At 35.0% G+C, this 26,663-nt stretch overlaps 1 protein-coding gene across 2 annotated transcripts in view; it reads right to left on the bottom strand.

The window, feature by feature from the left end:
• The window catches only part of LOC142344082 (uncharacterized), a 57,843-nt gene extending 55,129 nt beyond the window's left edge, over nt 1-2,714 (bottom strand). For both annotated transcript variants that reach the window (XR_012759241.1, XM_075395564.1), the window contains exons 1-2: nt 2,573-2,714; nt 2,069-2,141 (exon numbers count right to left, since the gene is read on the bottom strand). Coding sequence is in view for 1 of the 2 variants with exons in the window: in XM_075395564.1 (XP_075251679.1) it covers nt 2,069-2,141; nt 2,573-2,646 (147 nt within the window). In the remaining variant the exon portion in view is untranslated. The remainder of the gene's footprint in view (nt 1-2,068; nt 2,142-2,572) is intronic.
• Nucleotides 2,715-26,663: the final 23,949 nt, after the last annotated feature.

Here is a 26,663-nt window from a genome sequence, read left to right as displayed (position 1 = left end):
TCATATAAAGTTTAAGCTAATGAAGAACCTCACTTACAGTCTAGTGAAGCCCAGTGAACAAATAATTCGTTTTCCAGGGATCGGAATTGTTTTCTTTTGGCTTTTCATAGTTTTTAATGATGTTTTGATTTTCTTTTTTTGAGTTTTGCTAATTTTTTCTATATCCAATAGCATAGATTCGTTGACTAAAAGTGTAATAGGGTCCCTAATGAGCATCAAGTGAACCTATCTAGTGCTTTGAGTGGACAGCTAATGACTGTTAAGAAAATATCGAACTTTTTTTCAATTTTAAGCGATCCTAGACCTATTTTTTTGAACTCCATGTCAATTTCAGCTGTTTTTCTACTGCAACCAATTACCCTCATTAGTTTGGTTCCTTTTGAAATTTTATGAAATTATCATAATAATGATAGTTCTCATTTGCCTAGATCAAAACATTCAATGGATCATACAGAAAGTTTTCAGAGAAAAGCTTATGGTTTAAATGGCTTAGACAATTTCTTCTAGCACTTTTCTGTTGAATTTTTGGTTTTTGCCTGTATTTGTTGTTGTTTTCAAAACTATAAGACTTATTGTGCTGTCCTATTGATTACCTATGGATGTATGAATGACAAACATCATAGTTTTTACAATCGAAGCAAGCATAACTTAGCGTATTTAACGATTTCCTTTGAAAGCTATTGAATTTAATCGTTTTCAAAAATCTTTAAAAATTTTATTTAGTTTTTTTTTTGTTCTTTTCTAGAATGATGTTTTTAACCATATTCGCGTAATAACAGATCCCAATGACTGTCAAATAAAGAGCAAGTGAAATTATTTAACTGTTCAGTATAATTTTAATTGATTTATTATAGATAATAAATGAAATAAAAGAAACAACATTCAGATAAACCTAATGATTTTAACGGCTTCAATAAATTGCGTATTCGTAGTTTGTTTTTTTAAAGTTTTTTCTACAACATTAGTTCGTTTCTATGACTTAGTCTAAACAAATACAGGTCTTATCGGCTTCGTATTGATTTTCTCTGCATTTTTATCAAGAATGGTTTAATTAAAGGCTAAGAGTTTTTGAGACGTATGAAGTTCTAAAACGATTTTATAAATGTTGATTGATTTTTGAATTTTGCCTCATTATTTCTTTCTGTCGACTTGTTGTCTAGTCCCATTAAGGAAAAATCTCATTGGCTGTGTAGTTAGGAAAAAGTAAATTTGTATAGGTAAATTTTTATCTCATTGCATTTTGACGTTGTTAAAAGGTGCTTTTAAATTTAGATATTGAGTTTTCGCCGTTAAATTTCTGTTTTTGCCGACTTTGTTTTCGTTTTTTTTTCTCGTAGTTTTTAATGACAGATCCCGTGAGTGGTTTAATGAGGCATGGCATTATGTAATTCAATTAGTGGTGAGTAAAGATTTTTTAAACTCAAACATATATTTTTGATTATCTCTTCATTTGGTTGACAATTAATTCAAAAATGTAGATGAGCACGGGTCGGAACATCATGTGCGAACGCAGCATTAACGCGTCTCCTTTTTCTCATAAAGTTTCAAAACACATTTATTCAAGTTTGATTTCACTTGGTTTAAAGTTCTGAGGACATCAATATTCAATCAGTGAATATATTGTGGCCACAATGGAGGATTGGTCCGTGTTTAACCCTATCTCTGGTCAGATTAATTTGACCGCAACTGAGTCTGTTCGGAACCAAGTTCAAGCGCAAGCCAAAATAATCAGATCATGTTCGTGAAATTCTGATCAAAAGTGACTGAATAATACTCTTTTTACCCATACAAAGGTCTCGATATGGCGGCCTGAATTTAGTCTGGGCAATGTTCACGTAAAATTTTGAAGAACCGTGTTGATTGAAACTAAATAGAGGCTCATTTTGAAACGAATTCAAGTGCATTTAGAGCGAACAAAATATTCGCATGCAGGTAAGTCTGATCAGAGGTCAATTTAGCCTGGGTTGGTCTCATCAAAAGTTGGACCACCTTTAGTGGCCTGGTCTGAGACCACACCCATGTATTATAGGACTCGCGGAAAAACTTTCTTGAATAGATTTGTTCTAACTTTTTTGTGATTGTACATTTGAGTCTCCAATTGTGTTATTTTCGCTTGAAGAGCATCCACTTCATCTACGCTGCTAAAACATAAAAGAACTCGCAAACATTTCCTACGGAATTTCTGAAGTTTTCTTACTATAAATGTCAGTACATGGTGTATCAGTGGTCACTTTGGAAACACACTCAATAGATGAGAGACGGTTTCTGTCGACCTCAGGCTGGGAAAATTGAGCAAAATTGTGAGCGATTACCTGCATACCACCCTAGCTCGGGTATTGGTAAAAAAAATTGAAGTTCAAAATGTTTGATCAAAATGTCCATAATAATTTTGCACGATGTATTCTGGGACTGTTTTCGTTGGAGTAAGCTGCCTGGTACCAGTTTACCTAGTAAGATTTTTCTGCATGTGATGATATTGTCTAGGATTCTATTGACTATTGTCGTTTAAGTTCAGGAGGACTGAATTTTTTTTTAAAAAAAAACAATACTTTAAATTTGGTATCTTGATTACCTGCTCTGAAGTCGAATTCTGTGGTTTGGAACTATTTCACTGTTCCTTAAACTGTCAAACTGCATGTCACTCATATTGTAGTTGTTTATGTTTTGCAGTAAATATTAAATTGTTAATGTTTACCTGATTTCTTGCATCTCAACTTCGCTTTGTATGCAGACAAACAGCGTTCTCTAAATTCACATTTAAAGTCTCGAGAAATTACGACACTTTTCAACCACATGATCTGATAAAAGAGTCTGGACTGGGAATTATGATCGGAATTTCAAACATGAATATATAAAAAGGGCGATGAGCATGTTTACGTCTGGAACAAGCTCTGATGTTAGATTCCGGTTCTAAAGCCGATCATTTTTGATGATTGACGCAAATAGTATGAACTGCAAAAGAGTGATTGAGGAATTGATTACAGTGATCTTGAAAATCCGATTACCCAGTAAGAAGACGCTTGATAGCCTTGATAAAAGACTTTATGAAATGCTTAATTTCATGCGGTTGATTTCATACCTATTGAGATGGAAAGCTCAGAATGTTGGGAATTTCGTGGGGCCTCGGTTTCAAAGTAAATCAACTTGAATCTTGCATTTATCCTCCTATTATTACTTTTCAAAAAAGATAGAAACAATAATTTTATAATCCTAATTCGGTTAAGATAGATTAACATAAATTCTATAATAATGTAAATGAGTCACAAACCATTCTATGGAAATTCTTCATTAACTGTGCATTTCTTTGAGAGGTAAACTTCAGTGGACTGTATTAATTATTGCAATGGATCCCAACTCTTATTAGACTATGCAAACAACTGTTAGTGCAAAAAAGAGCATTAGTTTGTCCACATATGGTTATGAAAATAAAAGTTTTCTGTACGTGATAAAAAAACAGATTTTCTTCCTCATAAGAAAACAGGGAAAAGCCCAGAAAAAAAGGGAAAAGCCCAGAGTGTCAATGGTATTTGGCCACCCTTGCTGAACTGGGACAGTTTTCTGGTAGTAAGCAAGATTTCGACAGTCATATACTAAAACGTTATAGGAATCTAAGCAGATAGCCATCAAATTTTTCATTTTAGCATCAGAAACATTCACATTACTTCGCAAAAATGTGCACTTTATCAAGAAAATTTAGTAGAAAACTTTGGCAGTTTTCATGCATAATGATTTATGAAGATTATAGTTCTACGGGTGAGTTCGGACATCTGTAAAAGTAAGGAAATCTACTTCAAATTTTCTTCAAACTTGGATATATCCATCATTTTTATCTACGATGCCTACTTTTGAGCTATTTGAACTGACGCTGTTTTGAGATTACAGAAGGTTCTATGGTACCGCATCCCAGTCCACGAAAATAATAGTTCTTTGGCCTAATTATTGTGATAAACTAATTAATTGGGTTTGCCATGGCGGAGAAAAGCCTTGACTATGATACTTAAGATGTCAATGAGATGGGAATGAGTTACCCGTGTAGGCGTGATCAGTTGGGATAGTCAGTTAATTTACTCCTTCCAGAAAACATCACGTATCCCAAGATTGTGAAGACTTTTTCTTGCCCACTAGATATTCACTCAAACTGTCTGACAAAGTAAAGAGAGTTATGGTAGAATTGGACGAAAAAGGCGGAATCAAAACCGGCAATGCCATTTCGGCTATCAGCGGAACTCCAGCATTGGGATCTCGAAAATCTTCATATGCACCTCTCGAGAAATATAGATGCTCAAAAACATCCTCATCATCCAGCTACAATACCAAACTACAATTCACCAGCGCAATGGAACCGTCAAAAAAATTGTGAGACAAAAATTTTTGATACGTTATACTTACAATGAATTTAATTTGAATTTAGACGGCACAATCTAATCACAAAAAAGATGCATTTATTGTAGTAGTTTTTTTCGAAGCTTACACGGCAAGCAATCCCATTCTTCAGTTTCTTACCTGACTTAAAACCAGGGATAAAGGAAATAAACTACAATTAATTGCCTCAGTTAACAAATTATTGGAAGTCGGCGACCAATAACATGCAGAAATGTGAAATTTAAAAACATCAATTTTGGAAATTTTAGAACTTTTTTTGAACTTTCAACTGTCATAATCTACAAACACAGTGATGTAATTTCTGACTCTTTAGGTAGTTTCGTCGATACAGATAGGAAGCTGATTGGTGTTAAGGTCAAGGCACTTCTATGGAGTGACCTAGATAACTCACCAGTTATGACCGGTAAATTTTTTGACCTTTACCACTTTTCCAGTGTTCTAAAACCTTATATCGCGTAACATCACGAGCTAGTTGGAGGTTCAGGTGTTATCCCATCACGTTTTCTTAAGTTTTTACCTTGATGACTTACAGTTTACGGCTGGTTAGCTTGTGAGCTCTTTACCTGTTTGGATTACTGTATTTCATTACTCCCGTCTGTCCCGTTTTCGTTAAGTCGCTTGTTGCTCGCTCGACCTCCCGTCTCCCCTGTGTTCTTTGTCGCGTGTTGCTCGCTTGAATTTTCCTCGGTGCTTGTCCCCTTCCGTTGAGCGAAAAAGCTCATTGCTGTAAGTCTGTTTCTGTCCAGCACCTTGTCTGCTCGACAAACTTTTCTGCGCTTTGGTTTGTTTGTTTAAAAGACTGTCTACCGTGTGTTCTTCTTGGGTGTATTTTTGAGTGTTTTCAGTTCATATGAAGTGTGTGTCTTAAACATCTGTGTTTGCGCAATAGTAGTCGTTACGCTTATTTTTCAAAATCATAACATCAATTTATCAAATAACTTCGATAAGAACAACCAAAATTGTGCACGTTGTTAGATCCAAGCAACTAGAAGCTTAGTTGAATGCTTTACATGAAGATAAATTTCTTTAGATGAGTAATCAACGCATGTGAGTGAAAACTGAACGCCTTGAAATAAAATGCAACAAGTCTTTTACGACCATTGTTGGCAAAAATGAAGAATGGGTAGCGTATGCTGGAAAACAGGTTATTTCGAGCGCACTTCTTCCTGCATTAGATTCCTATTTCGAGGCAATGAAAACCAAGATTGACAGGAACTTTACCACAGCAGAAAACTACAACAATTCTGATAAGCTAAAGTAGGTGAGCTTTAAGAGACGAGACCTACCATTCGTTCTGAGGTTTCCTAACTGATGGCCTCATGAATACTTTTAGTCAACTTAAACATGATTAGGTGCCAAAATAAAGCGAGAGGAGATAATAATAACAGAATGAATCAGCAATTTTCCTAGCTACATATAAAAAGCAAATGAAATAGGGGAATTGGAGGAAAACAACAGTAAACGGTTGGCAGAGGCACTTCAACAAGATTTTGATATGTAGGACGCCGTTTCTAAATGTAAAGAGTCAAAAACAACTGAAAGTACGAGGAGCTCAGCGTGAAATTTTAAAGCAGTCAAGGTCTGTATCAACACGTTCCTTGTACTAATTTTTAACAATGAGAAGAAAATGGTGAGCCAAAAAATAGAAATACCCAGTGTTTCCGAGACCCAGATACATCTAATATTCGCTAATATTGGCTGAACGACGGAGGATCAGACCACTGAAATTTCAAGGAACTCCATTTCGACGCAATTACAACCTAAGCAATGAGACCTTACTGCTACCCTACTTGAGATTTCTCTGGCGGAAGCTAATGAGCAAATTTTGTGCCAATTGCAGCTTCAGATGCAAACGAATAAAACCGGCCAACAAGATGTAACGTTTTCATGTATAACTAATCAAAAAACCGCAAAAAGTCACCCGTTTTCAGGAGGTATCTTTGTGACGTCCCCTCCATCAGTTCATCAACCCGTTTCACCACAGCCATTCAGACCTCAAGAGAAACAACATAGTTTTTTTCCATCTCACTGTATACACAAATCCTTAAAGATCACAAGTCAGGAAAAATGAAACATCAAATCTCTCTGAAACAGTTTAGCACAACGCAAATTCCACCAAAAACAGTCTATTTTGGTTCACGAGCCCAAAAAAACGCCCTCCCGCTTTTTCACACAACAAATATCTCATCCTCCGGAAAAAATGTTCTTTTCCGTCACACCACCACTCTTAGTCGTCATGCGCAACAGCGCAATGGTGAACCCATGTTTACTGACACTCTCCCAAGCCAAACCCATTTTTCGCACCTAAGCTCAATGCCCGCCCTCCCCTCGCCCCCTTTAATAATCAGCCTTCAGTCTCCAACATTTTTCAGCATAGTCCTAACGGCCCGTTACTGCACAATTACACCCAGTCGAGCCATCAATGCCTTCACACTAATCAAAATTGAATACTCCGTTGGTTTTCTCGCCCAGAACATGCCCAATATCCCTCTTGGCCAACAGTTTTTGCAAAAAATGAGTCTTTGGCGTTTTCCACAGAGGAGACCAATAGACAACCAAGGTATTACTGCTGTGATTATTGTACCACCGAATGTACAAGCAGTTAATGCCTGAACATAAATAATTAATGTTTCATCGCAAGTCTATCAAATTCACCTTCTCAGATTAATATGCAGCCGCCAATGGTAGTAAAAAAAATCTGATAGCAACCGCCAGCAGTGTTTCACCTGGTTCTGCAACTCTGGTATTTTACCCGAATTATAGTTATTTTTGGCCCATTTTGTTGAATTGAAATGGCAGGAAGTTGGTTGCCTCAGCCCATATGTTACCCGACAAACCGTCACTGATTATCAAATTAGCTGATGCGATATCAGGCGAAAATTGGTTCTCTGCCCGAGTCGAAACTTGCTCAGTATAATGACGATCCATTGCAGTGGCATGAGCGCGTCTCTCAATTCAGAAACGTGAACGACTTGCAGCCGCTCATTAATGATTTTAAATTGATATAGCCTAAATCTCTCGTCACTGGTGAAGCAAAGCTGGAAATTGCCGGGATTTCTTACTGTGGTGTGATGTAGAAGGACGCACTAAGGATTTCAGAACAAAAAATTTGGCAAACCGCAGTTGGTTGTAATTGCTCATTTGGCTAAACGAAGCAGTTTTTCGCCTCTAAAAAAGCTCAATAGTGATGACATCATTAAAAATTCTGCAGCAGTAACCAGCCTATCTCTGCCAACCTCGAGGGATTGTTTCTACAGTTTGGCCTTGTACTATTGGATCAATCATTACTTCATTTTATGTGGCGGAAAGACCTCACTGCTAATTTTTTTTCACCAAATTACGCTCCATATCTTTGGTGCTAAAGATTTGTCCACTTGCGCACAACTATGCCGTAAATTGCGCTCCAATTGATAATGAGAATTATTACCCCAATGCCGCAAAAGCCCTCCTTGAAAAAATTTTAAATGGGCAATTACTTTGACTCATTAATGTCTCCTGTGAAAGCCAAACTGATTGCATTGATTGTTTCCGTCAATCTGCGGAGCCCAAGATTATTGCTTCAAGCCAGCAGGATTATTTGCATGTACTCAAGTTAAAACGGCACCACAATAAAGACAACTTAGTTGTGGGTAGGGGTATCAGCTACAAACTCGATTTGCAAATTTTTGTGTTTTTACTGGCTTTTGCAAATTTTTGCGTATTTACTGGCGTTGAACAACGGAACCAGGAAGCAAGTAAGGTTAATCCAGATGGCACTGGCAATTGTGGAATATCTGCTGAAATTTGCAACTGAGCAGTTGGATGAAAGCATCACATTTCATAACTCGACCAAGTTTTCCATTCGTACGAAAAATCAACAACATCAAACTGAGCGTCAACCATGCACACACTATTGAAGACACCGTACTTCTGGCTACATGTATCATCTAACAGCCCACTCTCTTTCTTCTTTTGTTTGCTTCCGATAAATTTAGTTCTTATGAGAAGTTTATACAATTTATCTGTTGCCTTATACGTTCTATGAATTTCTACAAAGAATGCCAGGCTTTCGTAACATGGTAGCAATATTGAGCTTATTACGCTTGACAAATTAGAACTTCATCTCCAGTATTTGGATCAAGTAGTATCCTTTAAAACTCAAAAAATTATCTGCTCGACATATAAGCTGTTGAAAGAAAAAGCATATACGCTCCATACTTGGGTTTTTTAGTTCAAATTAAACAGTCCGTGCCGCTGGTTGTATCAAGCCTTTAATGGAATTTGTCTCTAACGTAAAGCATCCAGCATCTTAGATGCATGTCAACCATTTGCATTATTTTTCCTTGAAAACAATTATGAAAGAGAATGCCATCAAGGGCAATGAAAAATTGAGATAAAATGTGCAGAACTAATCAGGGGCTTTGTATACCTAATTTCAATTGATACATTACTGAAACTGAGATCATCATTGCGCTCCATCAAAGCTCACTGACTGAGATGAGAAAATTTAGAGCTGCAACTAGGCAACCAATCATGTCAGACGTACGTAAAGAGAGACTTAACAGACTCATCCGTTCACCAGGGGCCTTAACTACTTTGGGGCGTTTTGTTTTATTGTCCGACTTGCTACTGAATTAAATTGGGGTTTCCTCGTTCTTTGTCTTACTAATCACATTTACCATCATGTCGAGATAGTTAATTCTAAGGACAACAACTTTTGTGTAAAGGGAGTTGAGCGCTTTGGGTCACGTAGCGTAACACCTGCCATAATTTGGTTTGACTGTGGCACCATCTCTACTGGAGCGGAGGAAAAGCTCCATGAAACCATTGAAAGCTGGAACGTCAGCACCATTGAAGCTGAAATTGCTGACAAAGGTATAAAGAGGAGTTTCAAACTTCCAAACGCACCAAGTCAGGGTGGCCGCTGAGAGAGATTGGTACGCAGTTTCAAACGATTGTTTTACACTTTCCATGGCACTCGTCTCCTCACGGATAAGGTGTTTTACACTAACTTTTATCTCGTGGATAATGCTCTTAACTAGAGTCCGTTATTGTCCGTAAGCGTTGAATCTTTCAATTTGAATGCTATGACCCACAGCCGCTTTCTATTGGGAGGGTAATCCAACGGTGTGCCCCTTTTTGTTAGCAGCAATGAAATCGACGACCATAAACATTACGCAAGTGCGCAGTCGTGCGCTAAAATTTTCTGCCGGTCGGAGGACCTAACCAAGACTACTAGCGATATAATATCCAATCAAATTGAGTATTTCTAACGTTCAAAGTCAGCCTAGAAAGCGTTCTAAAATACATATAAACTTTACAATTAGTTTTTTTACCTAATTTTTATATAATGTAAAGATGATACGGACCGATTAAGGTAGTTTTCGGCCTAATGTTTTTGAGTTTTCTATCAAGTTGCTGGACGATGACGAACCATTTTTGACGTCATTAACATCAGACAAAATGGGGACGAAAGCATCGATATCTTTGTCGTCTAAGTTCCACTTGTACTGACAATGGGTTAATCGTTGGAAAGACCACGTTTAACCTATACTTTACAATGTTTCAATCGAAGCAAAGATGTTATTTCAGAGCTCATGACTACAGTTCTACTGATATTTTAATAGTTGTAACCATGAGCTGGGACATCCTTAAGCTGAAGAAAATCAACTTGAAATGTCTTTCTAAAAATGATTTAACAGTCAATTTTGTTTACGATGCCTAACTTTGAGCTAGCTTAAAAACAATGGCAACGTTTTTTTTGCTATTTTCCACTCTTAAGTCATTGTCGTCGAGTGCATCAACCCACAGTTGCTGTCCAGTGTTAATGTATTTAGTTTTTATGATAGTCAATATCGAGTCAATTGCAGAAATTAACTGTTCATAAAGTGATGGTCGTTTGTCTAGGTTTCCTCCCAAAAATAGTAGCACATTAGGGAGGCAGCTGAATTTTTTTCATCTCAACCATGTTAAAAATGAAAAGGAGGAGGTCTCTGGATTGGATCTAAAAATTTTTGTATGATTAAGATTGTATGGATGGGTCGCACTGTTCGTGAAAAGGAAAACAAACTTCATTTTAATATAAATGTGTCATATGAGGCAAAATTTTGACTATTTTCTCCATTTTTTTCAATTTGAAACCGATCATGAGCAACTGTTATGTACTCTTATAATATATAGAACTCCTGCAAGACTTCATCATGATTATACAAGAGTGATTCTGGAATTTTTGTTCCTAAGATCTAAGAAGACGCCTAAAAAGTTTTTTTTGTGTAACATTTAGTAAGATTGTACACACAAAAGTTCATAGTAAGCATTTTATCAGATCATACAGGAGAAAAATTGCGAAAAGATTGCATTTTTTCGGGTAAGTTATGATATGACGCTTAGTAAGCTTAATAAAAAACATTTTATGAGATCTTACACAATAGAGAATCTGATCAGCAGAACAAATTATAAGATAAACATTCCATCTTACAAAATCTGAGATCTTGTAAGAGTTTGCAAGATATCCTAAGAAGTTATAAAAATTGTTTTGCATATATTAAACGTTTTGGAGAGAGAACCCACAGAGGACAAAGAAGAGGTACAACCGGTAAAGTAAGGGAAGACTTAAGATATATTCTACTTCGCAGAAATTCCATTTCTGATTTCTAGCGATAGCAAAATTAATTTTTGGAAAAGAATCTCGCAAACCGTGTTTAAGATTCAGCAGTCAAACTCAATTCTTTTTATTTTTGCCTGAACTTGTATTTGAGATCAGCACACTCAAAAAAATGAAAAGATACGAGAAATGTCTTTTTCATTATGTAATGTGAAAAAAAGGATCTAACCTATATAGGGAATGCATGAGGCTTGAGACTTTATTGCGAAAAGTGGGTTATGTTTGTGCACTGCTAAAGGATACCTTAGTTTTCCCTCTCATTACGAGATTAACCATCTGTTAGAGACTAATGATGAAATTGTTCTGTTTAAGTTTAAAATATACCGTCGTCTTTTTGGGTCCAATCCAATTTATCGGATCTCACGCGATAAAACTCTGCTAAGAAAAAAGAATTGTCATCGTGTAAGGTCTTATAAGATGGAATATTTAGCGCGTGAGATTTGATAAGATGCTTCCTTAGAGTTTTTTCATCGTGTACACAAAATAATGCGACTATGAGAGGGAATTAATTATACTATGATTCGATTTTTCTCGATTTAATGAACCGAAATAGTTCGATTTAGGAAGATTTTGTGGGACTATGATTCCGTTGTGTCCGATTATGATTCGAATTAAGGCGTGCATATCAGACTTTATGCGACTATGATTCGTTGATGCCAGACCATGAGTTGAAATAGTGCGACCAAAAAGTTTGGTCCAGACAGTGTATTTATTGTCTGGGAGGGGTAGCCCCCCCCCCCCCCCCCCCAGACAAAAAATTGTCGAATCATTTTTCGACCACCTCAACTCGGGGTAAGATCTGACAAATTGTCTGACAAAAACTTGTACGGGGGCGAATTTTCTTATCAGTTCTTAAAAGACAATTGTAAACGAAATTAATCAGATCATACAAGTTAAAAGTTCCAGAATCACTGGGCTACATAATCAATCAAGTGTCTGACAATAGTCCTAGCAGATTTTCGTTACAATTAGTCAAGGGAGATGGAGATGAAATATTTCTCGCTCTCAATTATTAACGACGGATAATGAATATTGTAATTTTGTTAGTGAGTTCAGCAGGTCTTATTCTCTTCAGATTTGATTGCAGATTTATATACTTACTGTGACAAAAACTTTCAGTGTCTCAGACAACTGATTTCTGAGACACTGAAAGTTCTCTCAACATTCTAATAATTGAAAAACATTAGATTGAAAGTATTTTATATTAGCACAGAAAAATATGCCGTTCGCATGGCCAATGTAAACATATAGTATATCCAGGTCCCATAGAGTAATCTTCAACAATAAATCACTCTTTATCGTGAAGTATAGCATGACAGCGTAGCACTTCTGATTCAAATGTTTGCCCTGAGGAGAAGTGTCTCTTCTGATCAGGCCACGATATGATGTCATTTGAGAGCAACTTCTTGATGAAAAGCTGCATTTTAACTGGAATATCTACTAGCTGCAAAAAAACTTCAAAAGGTTGAATTTTTCAAGGATCCGTTAGGGATAGAAAAATTCTGTGTATTTCTTTAAATCATTTATGTTTAAAATAGGCTTTATTTTAAATTAAAACGGAGGAAAAGTGTTTCAGAAATGATTTATTCAGATATATGACTTTTTGAAAGAAGTTTTTGCAATCGATTGATTACAGGCGGCTTCAATCATTTGTCTTTGTACACTTGTTAATTATTATTCTGACCTCTCTTGAGAGGGGGAGGAACTATATATTCAAATGGGTTTTTTTGTTCAGACAATTTTGGCCGATCGATATATTCATCGTGGAGAGTTGAGACTGGTATCATTAGAAAGCTTGTCCAGCGTAGAACATAGAATTTTAAACATTTTTTTTGACTTTCGATATTTACAGGGAGTTATCGAGGTTTAAACTTTTTGAGAAAATAGAGTGAATTATTCTTTGTAAAAATTAGTAAAAATTTCTAAGAAAATGTTGTTGATTTTATTTTAAAGACAAAAAATATTGTGGGCTGTTTTCATTGAATTTTTTTTCCTCAAAAATTCTGGCTAAAAATTTCACAAATTTCAGAATTTTTCATCAGAAACAGCACGAAATAAATTTCTTTAGTCCACTTTGGTTAAATTTGCAGGAAGTGCACTACCAAACAACACTAACATAAACTTTGTGGACTCAAAAAGGCTATTTCTACTTCAACTTCCGTTGAGAGTGACCTGTAATTAAAACTTTGCCGTCTTTTGCTAACTTTATTCAATGATTATCAAAAACGCAGCATTTGTTTTTGAGTTTTTCAACTAAAAAAAACTATGATTATAACATTCAAAAAATTAGTGTTCTTAATAGACGAACAGCAATAGCAGAGCTAGTTTTGGACCAATATCGGACTGTTACAATCCAAAAGTAATTCGGATTGTAATCAGTCGGTCTTCTTTAATAAAAAACTCGATGTGTTTTATATCAATTAAATAACAGAACATTTCAAATCATGGCTCACTAGTTAAAGGTCCAATTGGCTTCCTAATTAGTTCAAAATAGGTTATCTATTTTGTTGCGTGAAAAGTTATGGTCGTTTTGACTTTTAAAAAAATTAATTTTTAAAATAAAAAATGACTTTTTGAACTTTGCCTCCATTTTTCTTTTAGTATGGTCAATTTATAGCTTAGTGTCAGCAAGGAAAGAATGATTCTTCTTTCCACTGAACTCAAATTTAATCTTTTTTGCGGTTTCGCGCTTTAAGTTATGGTTTTGTGGCTTTGATACTATTAGAGTTCACATTTTTTTAAAATTTTTAGATATTCGACATTTTTTCATGTTTTCTAGATTTGTCACATTATCACGTTATTGACAGTTCAAATATCACATTATTGGCGTTCAAAATAAGGCAATAGGGATAAAATAAAATCCTTTAAGATATAGATTATGGTGTTTTACGGCTTTGACACTACTTTGGAAATAATTTTTAATTTTTTTCTTAATTTTGTCTTTTTTTCTTGTTTTGTCTACTTGTTACCTAGTTTTGTTGCAATCAGACATATTTTGAGGGCCGAAGTATGGCTTTTTGGCTTTGAAAAAGTTTTCTGGCAAGTTTTAATTGATTTTTTTTGTTTGCTGTCTATTTGTTGTCCTTTTTTAACGTAATAAAATTTAAAGAACTACCGACAGTTCTTGTTTCCCTTCTAAAAAAGCATTGGTAATTGAACCAAAGGGATATTTTAGTTGATTTCCAATGGTTTTCATTACTTTGAATTTTTTTTTCAATAAGCGAAATTTTCAAATTTTACTGTTTTTGTTCTTTATTGTCTAATTGTTACCAAGCCTTATTTTGGTTTCGTTCCATATCTTTTCTGGTGAATTACAAGTTAATTTGTTTAATTTCAGTTTTTTCTGACGCTGTTTTGATTTTGTTATTGAGTTTTGGTTTTTCAAATGGAAATAAAGTTTTTTAATGTAGTTAATGTTTGTTGTTGTTGTTTGATTTTGCTGTTCGTCTTGACTCGCTTTCTTAATATTGGCATATCTCATCAATCTAATGTATCATTTTTACTCCACTGAGTTATTTGCTTTAGAGGCTATCTTTTCGTTCATACGCCAAATTTTGTTTTGAAAAATACTTTAATTTTTGAGTTTTTCTACCTTCTCCTCATTTGGTAGACAATTATGTCAAAATTGTGGATGAGCGGGGTCAGAACCTTATGTGCGATCGGACATTACCGATCCTTCTTGTTGCTTATGCAGCCGTACGGTCAAAAGATGAGCCTATTTTTTTATTTTCACTTCTTCATGACGTTGTATTATGTGTAAAAATGCAGTAGATGAAAATGAGTGAAAGTTAAATCAAAATGGAATTGCCCCCCCCCCTCTTGACTTTCTTAGTTAATGATATTACTAATTTTTTGTCTAGTTTTCTCGATGCAGTCTCTCGCGGCTTACTAATTTTGTGTGGTCCGCGAACTCAATTTTTAATTCTATCGGAATAACACGTGAATAACAGGTGCACAGGGGCAATATTGCATATATAGCAGCCTGTCCCATTAAATTGAAATAATCTGGCATTTCAGAAATGACTGGACAGAGTGCAATTTTGAAACACGCATATGAAACTGAATCTTAAAGGGAAAAATAGTCGACATGCACATGACCACAATGCCGCTCAATTGTACGCTGACGTCTTAGAACGTTCAAGTATTTCAACTTTATGGGACAGACTATAGGTATTCCCATAAAGTTGCAACGTAAGCGAACCTTCGAAAAACTTCCCACATCACACCAAAATCATTAACGAAGCGCTCATCTCTGCATTTTTTAAATGTCAGCTTTGACAGTAGTATATTTTGAGCAGATTTGGGGGGTAAAAGATTTACTTATGTATTAACATTAGGCATAGCCCATTGTCCCTTAATTTCCAAAGATGTACCTCACAGCATGATATTCAAGCTGTTCACGCCAAAGGGATTCGCAAGAAAATCCATCAATAATAAATTAGGATGACTCATTGACAGTTACGTACGACATGCGTGATTTTCAAAAATGTACCTCACAGCATGACACCCAACGTGTTGACATCCAAGGGATTAGGAAGATAATCCTTTAATACTAAAATACGATTGACAGTTACGTATGACTTACGTGATTTTTTAAAATGTACCTAACAGCATGATACACAAGCTATTCACACGAAGAGGATTAGCAAGATAATTTCTTTATAACAATTTAGTAAGGTCATTTCCCGTTTCCCATTTTATATTATACTATTATCAAATACCAAAATCGTACCTGACAGCATGTTACCCAAGCTGCTGACACCAAAGGGATTAGCAAGACAATCATTTAATAATAAACTAGGATGACTCACTGACAGTTACGTACGACTTAGGTAAATTTCGAAAATGTGCCTGTGAGCATGATAACCAAGCTGTTCACACAAAGAGGGTTAGCAAGATAATGGTTTAAAATTAAATTAAGATGACTCACTGACAGTTCAGTACTACTTACGTGATTTTCGAAAATGTACCTCAGAGCGTGATACCCAAGCTGTTCACACAAAGAGGATTAGCAAGATAACTTCCTAATAAGAAATTAGAAAGGTCATTTACAGTTTCCCATATTACACTTTACTAAAATCAAATTCCAAAATCGTACCCCACAGCATGATACCCAAGTTGTTGACACCAAAGGGATTTGCAAGACAATCCTTTAAAAACAAAAGAGGATGGCTCATTGGCACTTACGTACGAATTACGTGATTTTCAAATATGTAGCTCACAGCATGATACCCAAGCTTTTCACACGAAAGGGATCAGCAAGATAATCTTTTAATAACAAATTTCCCTTTCCTATATTACACTTTAATAATGGCATTTTCCAAAAATGTACCTCACAGAATGATACCCAAGCTGTTCACTCGAATGGGATTATCAATATAATCTCCTTGTAACACATTAGTCAGGTCAGTTACCCTTTCCTATGTTATAATTTATTAATTTCAAATTTCGAAGACGTACCTCACAGCAGGATACCCATGCCGTTCACTCGAAAGAGATTAGCAAGATAATGTTTCAATAATAAATTAGATAGGATGACTCATTGACAGTTACGTACGACCTATGTGATTTTTGAAAATGTATCTCACAGCATGATACCCCAGCTTTTGACACCAAAAGGATTAGCAAGATATTACTTTAATAAGAAAATAGGATGACTCATTGACAGTTACGTACAACTTAGGTGATTTTCAAAAATGTAGCTTACAGCATGATACACAAGCTGTTCACACGAAAAGGATTAGCAAGATATTCTCTCATTAACAAATTTGTCAAGTCATTTCTATTTCTCATATTACACTTTAATATTGTCAATTTCGAAAGACGTACCTCACAGAACGATACCGCAGCTGTTCACTCGAAGGCGACTAGAAAGATAATATTTTAATAATAAATTAGATACGATGATTCATTGACAGTTACGTACGACTGACGACTGATTGACAGTCACGTACGACTTAGGTGATTTTCAAAAATGAAGCTTACAGCATGATAAGCAAGCTGTTCGCACGAAAAAGATTAGCCAGATAGTCTCATAATAACAATTTTGTCAAGTTGTTTCCTTTTCTTGTATTACACTTTAATAATGTCAATTTACAAAAATTTACCTCACAGAACGATACCCAAGCTGATCACTCGAAGGGGACTAGCAAGATAATATTTTAATAAAAAATTAGATAGGATGACTCATTGACAATTACGTACGACTTATGTGATTTTCGAAAATGTACATCTCAGCATGATATCCAAGCTGTTCACACAAAAAAGATTAGCAAGCTAATCTTTTAAAACTAATTTACTAAAGTCATTTACCCTTTACAAATTACACTATGCTAATGTCAAACTCCAACGATATAACTGAGAGCATGATACCCCGGTGTTCACACGAGGAGGATTAGCAAGATAATCTTTTAACAATAAGTTAGTAAGGTCATTTTCCCTTTCCTATATTACACTTTACCAATATCAAATTGCAAAGTCGTACCTCAGGCATGATACCCAAGCTGTTGACACCAAAGGGATTAGCAAGATTATCCTTTAATAACAAAAGAGGGTAGCTCATTGACAATTACGTACGAATTACGTGATTTTTAAAAATGTAGCTTGCAGCATGATACCCAAGCGTTTCACACGAAAAGGATTAGCAAGATAACATTTCAATAACAAATTAGAAAGGTCATTTACCGTTTCCCATATTACACTTTACTAATATCAAATTCCAAAATCGTACCCCACAGCATGATACTCAAGCTGTTGACACCAAAGGGATTAGCAAGACAATCCTTTAATAACAAAAGAGGATGGCTCATTGGCACTTACGTACGAATTACGTGATTTTCAAAAATGTAGCTCACAGCATGATACCCAAGCTTTTCACACGAAAAGGATCAGCAAGATAATCTCGTAATAACAAATTTCTCAAGTCATTCCCATTTCCTATATTACACTTTAATAATGGCAATTTCCAAAAATTTCCAAAGATGTACCTCACAGAATGATACCCAAGCTGTTCACTCGAATGGGATTATCAATATAATCTCCTTATAACACATTAGTCAGGTCAGTTACCCTTTCCTATGTTAAACTTTATTAATTTCAAATTCCAAAGACGTACCTCACAGCAGGATACCCATGCCGTTCACTCGAAAGAGATTAGCAAGATAATGTTTTAATAATAAATTAGATAGGATGACTCCTCGACAGTTACGTACGACTTATGTGATTTTTGAAAATGTAGCTCACAGCATGATACCCCAGCTGTTGACACCAAAAGGATTAGCAAGATAATACTTTAATAATGAAATAGGAAGACCCATTGACAGTCACGTACGACTTAGGTGATTTTCAAAAATGAAACTTACAGCATGATAAGCAAGCTGTTCACACGAAAAGGTTTAGCCAGATAGTCTCTTAATAACAAATTTGTCAAGTTGTTTCCTTTTCTTATATAACACTTTAATAATGTCAATTTACAAAGATGTACCTCACAGAACGATACCCAAGCTGATCACTCGAAGGAGACTAGCAAGATAATATTTTAATAATAAATTAGATAGGATGACTCATTTACAATTACGTACGACTTATGTGATTTTCGAAAATGTACATCCCAGCATGATATCCAAGCTGTTCACACAAAGAAGATTAGCAAACTAATCTTTTAATACTAACTTACTAAAGTCATTTACCCTTTCCAAATTACACTATGCTAATGTCAAACTCCAATGATATAACTGAGAGCATGATACACCGGTGTTCACACGAAGAGGATTAGCAAGATAGTCTTTTAACAATAAGTTAGTAAGCTCACTTTCCCTTTCCTATATTACATTTTACCAATATCAAATTCCAAAGTCGTACCTCAAGCAAGATACCCAAGCTGTTGACACCAAAGGGATTAGCAAGATTATGCTTTAATAACAAAAGAGGATAGCTCATTGACAATTACGTACGAATTACGTAATTTTTAAAATTGTAGCTTGCAGCATGATACCCAAGCGGTTCACACGAAAAGGATTAGCAATATAATTTCTCAATAACAAATTAGAAAGGTCATTTACCGTTTCCCATATTACACTTTACTAATATCAAATTCCAAAATCGTACCCCACAGCTTGATACCCAAGTTGTTGACACCAAAGGGATTTGCAAGACAATCCTTTAATAACAAAAGAGGATGGCTCATTGACAATTACGTACGACATGTGATTTTCGAAAATGTACATCCCAGCATGATATCCAAGCTGTTCACACAAAAAAGATTAGCAAGCTAATCTTTTAAAACTAATTTACAAGGTCATTTACCCTTTCCAAATTACACTATGCTAATGTCAAACTCCAACGATATAACTGAGAGCATACTCCGGTGTTCACACGAAGAGTATTCGCAAGATAATCTTTTAATAATAAGTTAGCAAGATCATTTTCTTTTTCCTATATTACATTTTACCAATATCAATTTCCAAAGTCCCTCAAGCATGATACCCAAGCTGTTGACACCAAAGGGGTTGGCAAGATTATCCTTTAATAACAAAAGAGGATGGCTGATTGACAATTACGTACAAATTACGTGATTTTCAAAAATGTAGCGTGCAGCATGATACCCAAGCGGTTCACACGAAAGAGATTAGCAAGATAATCCTTTAACATTAAATTAGGATTACTCATTGACAGTTACCTACGACTTACGTGATGTACAAAAATTTACCTCATAGCTTGACACCCAAGCTGTTCACACGAAAGGAATTAGATAGGTAATGTTTTATTGATAAATTAGACAGGATGACTCATTGACTGTTACTGTTAGCAAGATGATCTCTTAATAACAAATTTTTCAAGTCATTTACCTTTTCCTATATTACACTTTAATAATGTCAGTTTCCAAACAAAGATTTACGTCAGTGAATTATACCCCAGCTGTTCACTTGAAGGGGATTAGCTTTAGAATCTAGTAAGGTCATTTACTCTTTCCCATATTACCCTTCACTAATGTCAAATTCCAAAGTCGTACCTCACAGCAAGGTACCGAAGCTGTTTACACGAAAGGAATTAGATAGGTAATGTTTTATTGATAAATTAGACAGGATGACTCATTGACTGTTACGTAAGGCTTACGTGATTCTCAAAGACGTACCTCACATTATGATAACCAAACTGTTCGCACGAAGTGGATTAGAAAGATACTCTCTCAATAACAATTTAGTAAGGTCAGTTACCTTTTTCTATATTAGACTTTACTAATGTAAAATTCAAAAAACGTACCTCACAATAGGATACCCAAGCTGTTCGCACGAAAGGGATTAGCAAGATAATGTTTTAACAAAAAATGAGATGGGATGACTCATTGACTGTTACGTACGACTTATGTGTTTTTTGAAAATGTACCTCACAGCATGATACCCCAGCTGTTGACACCAAAGGGATTAGCAAGATAAAACTTTAATAAGAAAATAGGATGACTCATTGACAGTTACGTACGACTTAGGTGATTTTCCAAAATGTAGCTTACAGCATGATACCCAAGCTGTTGACACGAAGAGGATTAGCAAGCTAATCTTTTAATAATAAAATACTAAGGTCATTTACCTTTTCCTCATTACACTATACTAATGTCAAATTCCAAACACATAACTGAGAGCATGATACCCAAGCTGTTCACAAGAGGAGGATTACCTTGTCCTATATTACACCAAAATCGTACCTCACAGCATTGTACCCAAGCTGTTGACACTAAAGGGATTAGCAAGATAATCCTTTATAAATAAAATAGGATGACTCATTAACAGTTACGTACGACTTACGTGATTTTCAAAAATGTATCTCACAGCACGATACACAAGTGGTTCACACAAAGGGATAAGCAAGATAGTATCTTAATAACAAACTTGTCAAGTCATTTAACTTTTTCTATATTACCTTTTAAAAATATCAATTTCCAAAGATGCACCTAACAGCATGATACCCAAGCTGTTCACTCGAAGGGGATTAGCAAGATAATTTCGTTTTAACAAATTAGTAAGGCCATTTACTTTTTACCAGATTACACTTCAATAATTTCATTTGATTATTTTATTTTTCGATTTTTTTAGTTTTTGGTGTTTTTAAGCGATTTTTGGTCAATTAAAATTTTAAATGAGGTTTTACTTAAATAATTAATGATTCAAAATTGGCTCTTTTTACGTAAATTTCTAAAGTTCTAAACAAAAAACGTGTAGTTTGATTTTTTTTAATTATGGATTTTTCGGTTTTTTAGTTTTTGATTTTTTAAAAGGTTTTTGTTCAATTAAATTTTTTAAATGAGGTTCTAGTTAGCCAATTAATGATTGAAAATTGCCGTTTTTTACATAAATTTTTTTAAACAAAAAATGTGTATTCTGTTTTTTTTTCAATTTTCTAATATACCGTTATTTATCTTTTGATGTTTTTAAGAAGTTTGTGTTCAATTAAGTTTTTAAAATTTGGTTTTACTTAAAAAAGAAATGATTCAAAGTTGGCGCTTTTACATAAAGTTTTGAAATCTTTTATAATAAAGGAATCTTATTACAAAAGATTTCCTTTATTACAAAACTTTTGAAGGAAAAAAATTTGTAATAAAGGAATCTCTCACGTGAAACCCTTAATTTAAATAGGGCGGAAATGACCTCTTCTTTTTGAAGTTTGATAAATACCTAATAACATTTCTATTGGGTCATTTATTTATGTTCATAAATTTCTCACGTGATTAGACAATAGTCACTGAAATGGCACAAATTCGTCATAGTAGCGTCACAATTGCGTTATTTTATCGTCACAATTACTCATAACAAGATCTCAATTGCACCATAATATCTTAACAGTTGCGTTACAGTGTCGTCATAATTACGTCGTGATAATTTCATAATAACGTTGCATTGTCGTCATTATTAAGTCATAATATCGTCATAATTACGTCAAATCCAATTACAAAGTTCTTCACTGTTTTTATTCAAAATTCATCTATTTGATATTTACCTTTCAGTGCATTTGAGTAAGATAATCCTAACAAAATCTAACAATCAGATTTGTTCCATCTAACAATCAGATTTTTTTATTTTAAATTCTGTTTAATACTACACTCTGTTCCTATACCACTTGTCAGATTACTTTATAATCTACTCTTCAGAAATAATACGGATAACCTCTAAACCAACGGAACAGTGTTCTTCATTCAAAAAATTCATGCATCAGAAGCTTCACGCAAACAGTTGCTCACAATGCTCCCATTCATTTCGCGACGATGCCAAACTGCAGCATCAAATTGCTTCCGCGCATGCAACGCCTCTGAATCTCAATAAAAATTTTGAATCGGCAGCTGCAATTCATCGTTTTAAATTCATTATCAACTTCTTCATCACAAACGAAAAAACACAACCTTTCAGTTCCAGTATCCTGCGAACATGTTGATTTTTATTATATATATTTCAACACAATGTTTGTAACACAATGAAACTTCCAGATACGAAATGGAAGTTTTATTGTGTTACAAACGTTACAATTTTTGTCTTTCTTCTTAGCTGTGTTCCTCCAGGCTGTATTACTCAAAAAAAAACATTCAATCCTTCTTCGAAACGAAATCGTTTTATGTTTTGTATCCGACTGCGAAAAAAGCCCTATCAATACAACGTGTGAATTTTCCGTGCACTGGCTTACGAATCACATGGCAGCGAAGACCAACAGCATAACACAATGAATTTGATGAATAACTTTCTCTCAGTGACAAAAAAATGGTCAAAATTTTTCAGGAGCACATGTAGATGATATTCCCATTTTCGAAGAGTTGATTGACAGAAAAATTCGTTTACTCTATTTTTTTGACGAACAATCTGAATTGTTTGCTGAACTTAGTCGTCGTTCTTCTTCAACTCGCGTATACAGAGCATCCTTATTGAAATAGGAGAACCATATCTGTTGGACATCGGATACCAATAAGGTCCTCAAAAAATTCCGGTACTATGTACGCGATCGTTTTCCAACACAGAATTGTTTTCGTTGATTGGAAACCATGTTCCCATTAGCGTGTCAATATAGCTTCCACCTACTTGAGGAATCAATATTCACTGGCAATGAATATCCACATCAACTAATTCAAGATTATGTATCAAACTTGCCGCTTATAGCTGAAAAGAGCAAACGATTAATGAAAGAAAAACTGAATGATTTCTGGAACTGGAAAAAAAGTATTTCGCTCTTCGACAATTGGTTCCAGTGAAAGATAACCAGGGACAAACAAAACGGGTAATTTATTTGAGAACAAAGCTGAAAACGACAAGGAGAAGAACGAAGACCTTAAAATTAGGAGACTAAGAAGCGAGCTCAGAATGTTTATAAAGTTGCAACAACCTTTGAGAACTATTACAATACCTTACCTGTTTTTGGGTTCAACACAGTGTTCTTCATTCAAAAATTCATGCATCAGAAGCTTCACGCAAACAGTTGCTCACAATGCTCCCATTCATTTCGCGGCGATGCCAAACTGCAGCATCAAATTGCTTCCGCGCATGCAACGCCTCTGAATCTCAATAAAAATTTTGAATCGGCAGCTGCAATTCATCGTTTTAAATTCATTATCAACTTCTTCATCACAAACGAAAAAACACAACCTTTCAGTTCCAGTATCCTGCGAACATGTTGATTTTTATTATATATATTTCAACACAACGTTTGTAACACAATGAAACTTCCAGATACGAAATGGAAGTTTTATTGTGTTACAAACGTTACAATTTTTGTCTTTCTTCTTAGCTGTGTTCCTCCAGGCTGTATTACTCAAAAAAACATTCAATCCTTCTTCGAAACGAAATCGTTTTATGTTTTGTATCCGACTGCGAAAAAAGCCCTATCAATACAACGTGTGAATTTTCCGTGCACTGGCTTACGAATCACATGGCAGCAAAGACCAACAGCATAACACAATGAATTTGATGAATAACTTTCTCTCAGTGACAAAAAAAATGGTCAAAATTTTCCAGGAGCACATGTAGATGATATTCCCATTTTCGAAGAGTTGATTGACAGAAAAATTCGTTTACTCTATTTTTTTGACGAACAATCTGAATTGTTTGCTGAACTTAGTCGTCGTTCTTCTTCAACTCGCGTATACAGAGCATCCTTATTGAAATAGGAGAATCATATCTGTTGGACATCGGATATCAATAAGGTCCTCAAAAAATTCCGGTACTATGTACGCGATCGTTTTCCAACACAGAATTGTTTTCGTTGATTGGAAACCATGTTCCCATTAGCGTGTCAATATAGCTTCCACCTACTTGAGGAATCAATATTCACTGGCAATGAATATCCACATCAACTAATTCATGATTATGTATCAAACTTGCCGCTTATAGCTGAAAAGAGCAAACGATTAAAGAAAGAAAAACTGAATGACTTCTGGAACTGGAAAAAAAGTATTTCGCTGTTCGACAATTAGTTCCAGTGAAAGATAACCAGGGACAAACAAAACGGGTAATATATTTGAGAACAAAGCTGAAACCGACAAGGAGAAGAACGAAGGCCTTAAAATTAGGAGACTAAGAAGCGAGCTCAGAATGTTTATAAAGTTGCAACAACCTTTGAGAACTACTACAATACCTTACCTGTTTTTGGGTTCAACACAGTGTTCTTCATTCAAAAAATTCATGCATCGGAAGCTTCACGCAAACAGTTGCTCACAATGCTCCCATTCAATTCGCGACGATGCCAAACTGCAGCACCAAATTGCTTCCGCGCATGCAACGCCTCTCAATCTCAATAAAAATTTTGAATCGGCAGCTGCAATTCATCGTTTTAAATTCATTATCAACTTCTTCATCACAAAAGAAAAAACACAACCTTTCAGTTCCAGTATCCTGCGAACATGTTGATTTTTATTATATATATTTATATATATATATATATATATATATATATATATATATATATATATATATACGTGTATATATATAAATATTTATATACAAACATATATATATATATAAATATTTATGTACATATATATATATATATATATATATATATATATATATATATATATATATATATATATATGTTTACACTTATATGTGGCCTCTGCCGCTCTTCACAGTAAGCTGCAAACAGTCAAGTACTTTTCACAAGACTCTGTGCTTGAATTGTCCAGGGAAAAAGGTTACAATTTCATACCAATCGAGTTCAGCCTGGAAACACTGATAAAAAATGATTATGTTGAAAACGGTTTACCAAGTTCAGCTAAAGTAAACACTTTATTCCGTTTCGAAAATCAAAGTGTGCAAAACTCTCACAAATTTTGATACTATTGCGCAGCAGATAACAACCCCAAATTCCTTAAAACACATGGTTCTCTCTAATGAGTCAGATCACAGTTTCATCAAATCGAAATCGAAAAGTGAAGATTTTCTGCCCACTCTTAATAATCAACTTCCAGATACGAAGTGGAAGTTTCATTGTGTTACAAACGTTACAATTTTTGTCTTTCTTCTTAGCTGTGTTCCTCCAGGCTGTATTACTCAAAAAATACATTCAATCCTTCTTCGAAACGAAATCGTTTTATGTTTTGTATCCGACTGCGAAAAAAGCCCTATCAATACAACGTGTGAATTTTCCGTGCGCTGGCTTACGAATCACATGGCAGCGAAGACCAACAGCATAACACAATGAATTTGATGAATAACTTTCTCTCAGTGACAAAGAAAAATGGTCAAAATTTTCCAGGAGCACATGTAGATGATATTCCCATTTTCGAAGATTTGATTGACAGAAAAATTCGTTTACTCTATTTTTTTGACGAACAATCTGAATTGTTTGCTGAACTTAGTCGTCGTTCTTCTTCAACTCGCGTATACAGAGCATCCTTATTGAAATAGGAGAACCCTATCTGTTGGACATCGGATACCAATAAGGTCCTCAAAAAATTCCGGTACTATGTACGCTATCGTTTTCCAACACAGAATTGTTTTCGTTGATTGGAAACCATATTCCCATTAGCGTGTCAATATAGCTTCCACCTACTTGAGGAATCAATATTCACTGGCAATGAATATCCACATCAACTAATTCACGATTATTTATCCAACTTGCCGCTTATAGCTGAAAAGAGCAAACGATTAATGAAAGAAAAACTGAATGATTTCTGGAACTGGAAAAAAAGTATGTCGCTGTTCGACAATTGGTTCCAGTGAAAGATAACCAGGGACAAACAAAACGGAATTTATTTGAGAACAAAGCTGAAGCCGACAAGGAGAAGAACGAAGACCTTAAAATTAGGAGACTAAGAAGCGAGCTCAGAATGTTTATAAAGTTGCAACAACCTTTGAGAACTATTACAATACCATACCTGTTTTTGGGTTCAACACCTCTCGATATGATATAAACTTGATCAACGAGTATCCATCATCTCCTAATAGGAAAAAACGCTGCTCTCAAAGTGATTCGAAACCGGAACAAATATATCGGAATGACTTTTCTTGGCTTGCATTTTCTTGACGTTTTTAACTTCCTGGGAGGAGATAGAGCTCTGTATAACTTCCTCAAAGCTTAAGCAGCGAGCGAAGAAAAGGGATTCTTCCCATATGAATGGGTTGACAGTAGAGAAAATATGCGTGTGACCGAGCTACCTCCAAAAGAT

This window comes from Convolutriloba macropyga, chromosome 8, assembly GCF_964194025.1.
Source record: "Convolutriloba macropyga chromosome 8, txConMacr16.3, whole genome shotgun sequence".
NCBI classification, from domain to species: domain Eukaryota; kingdom Metazoa; phylum Xenacoelomorpha; order Acoela; family Convolutidae; genus Convolutriloba; species Convolutriloba macropyga.
The sequence above is the reverse complement of the archived record's forward strand: the minus strand, read 5'-3'. Positions and strand labels throughout refer to the sequence as shown.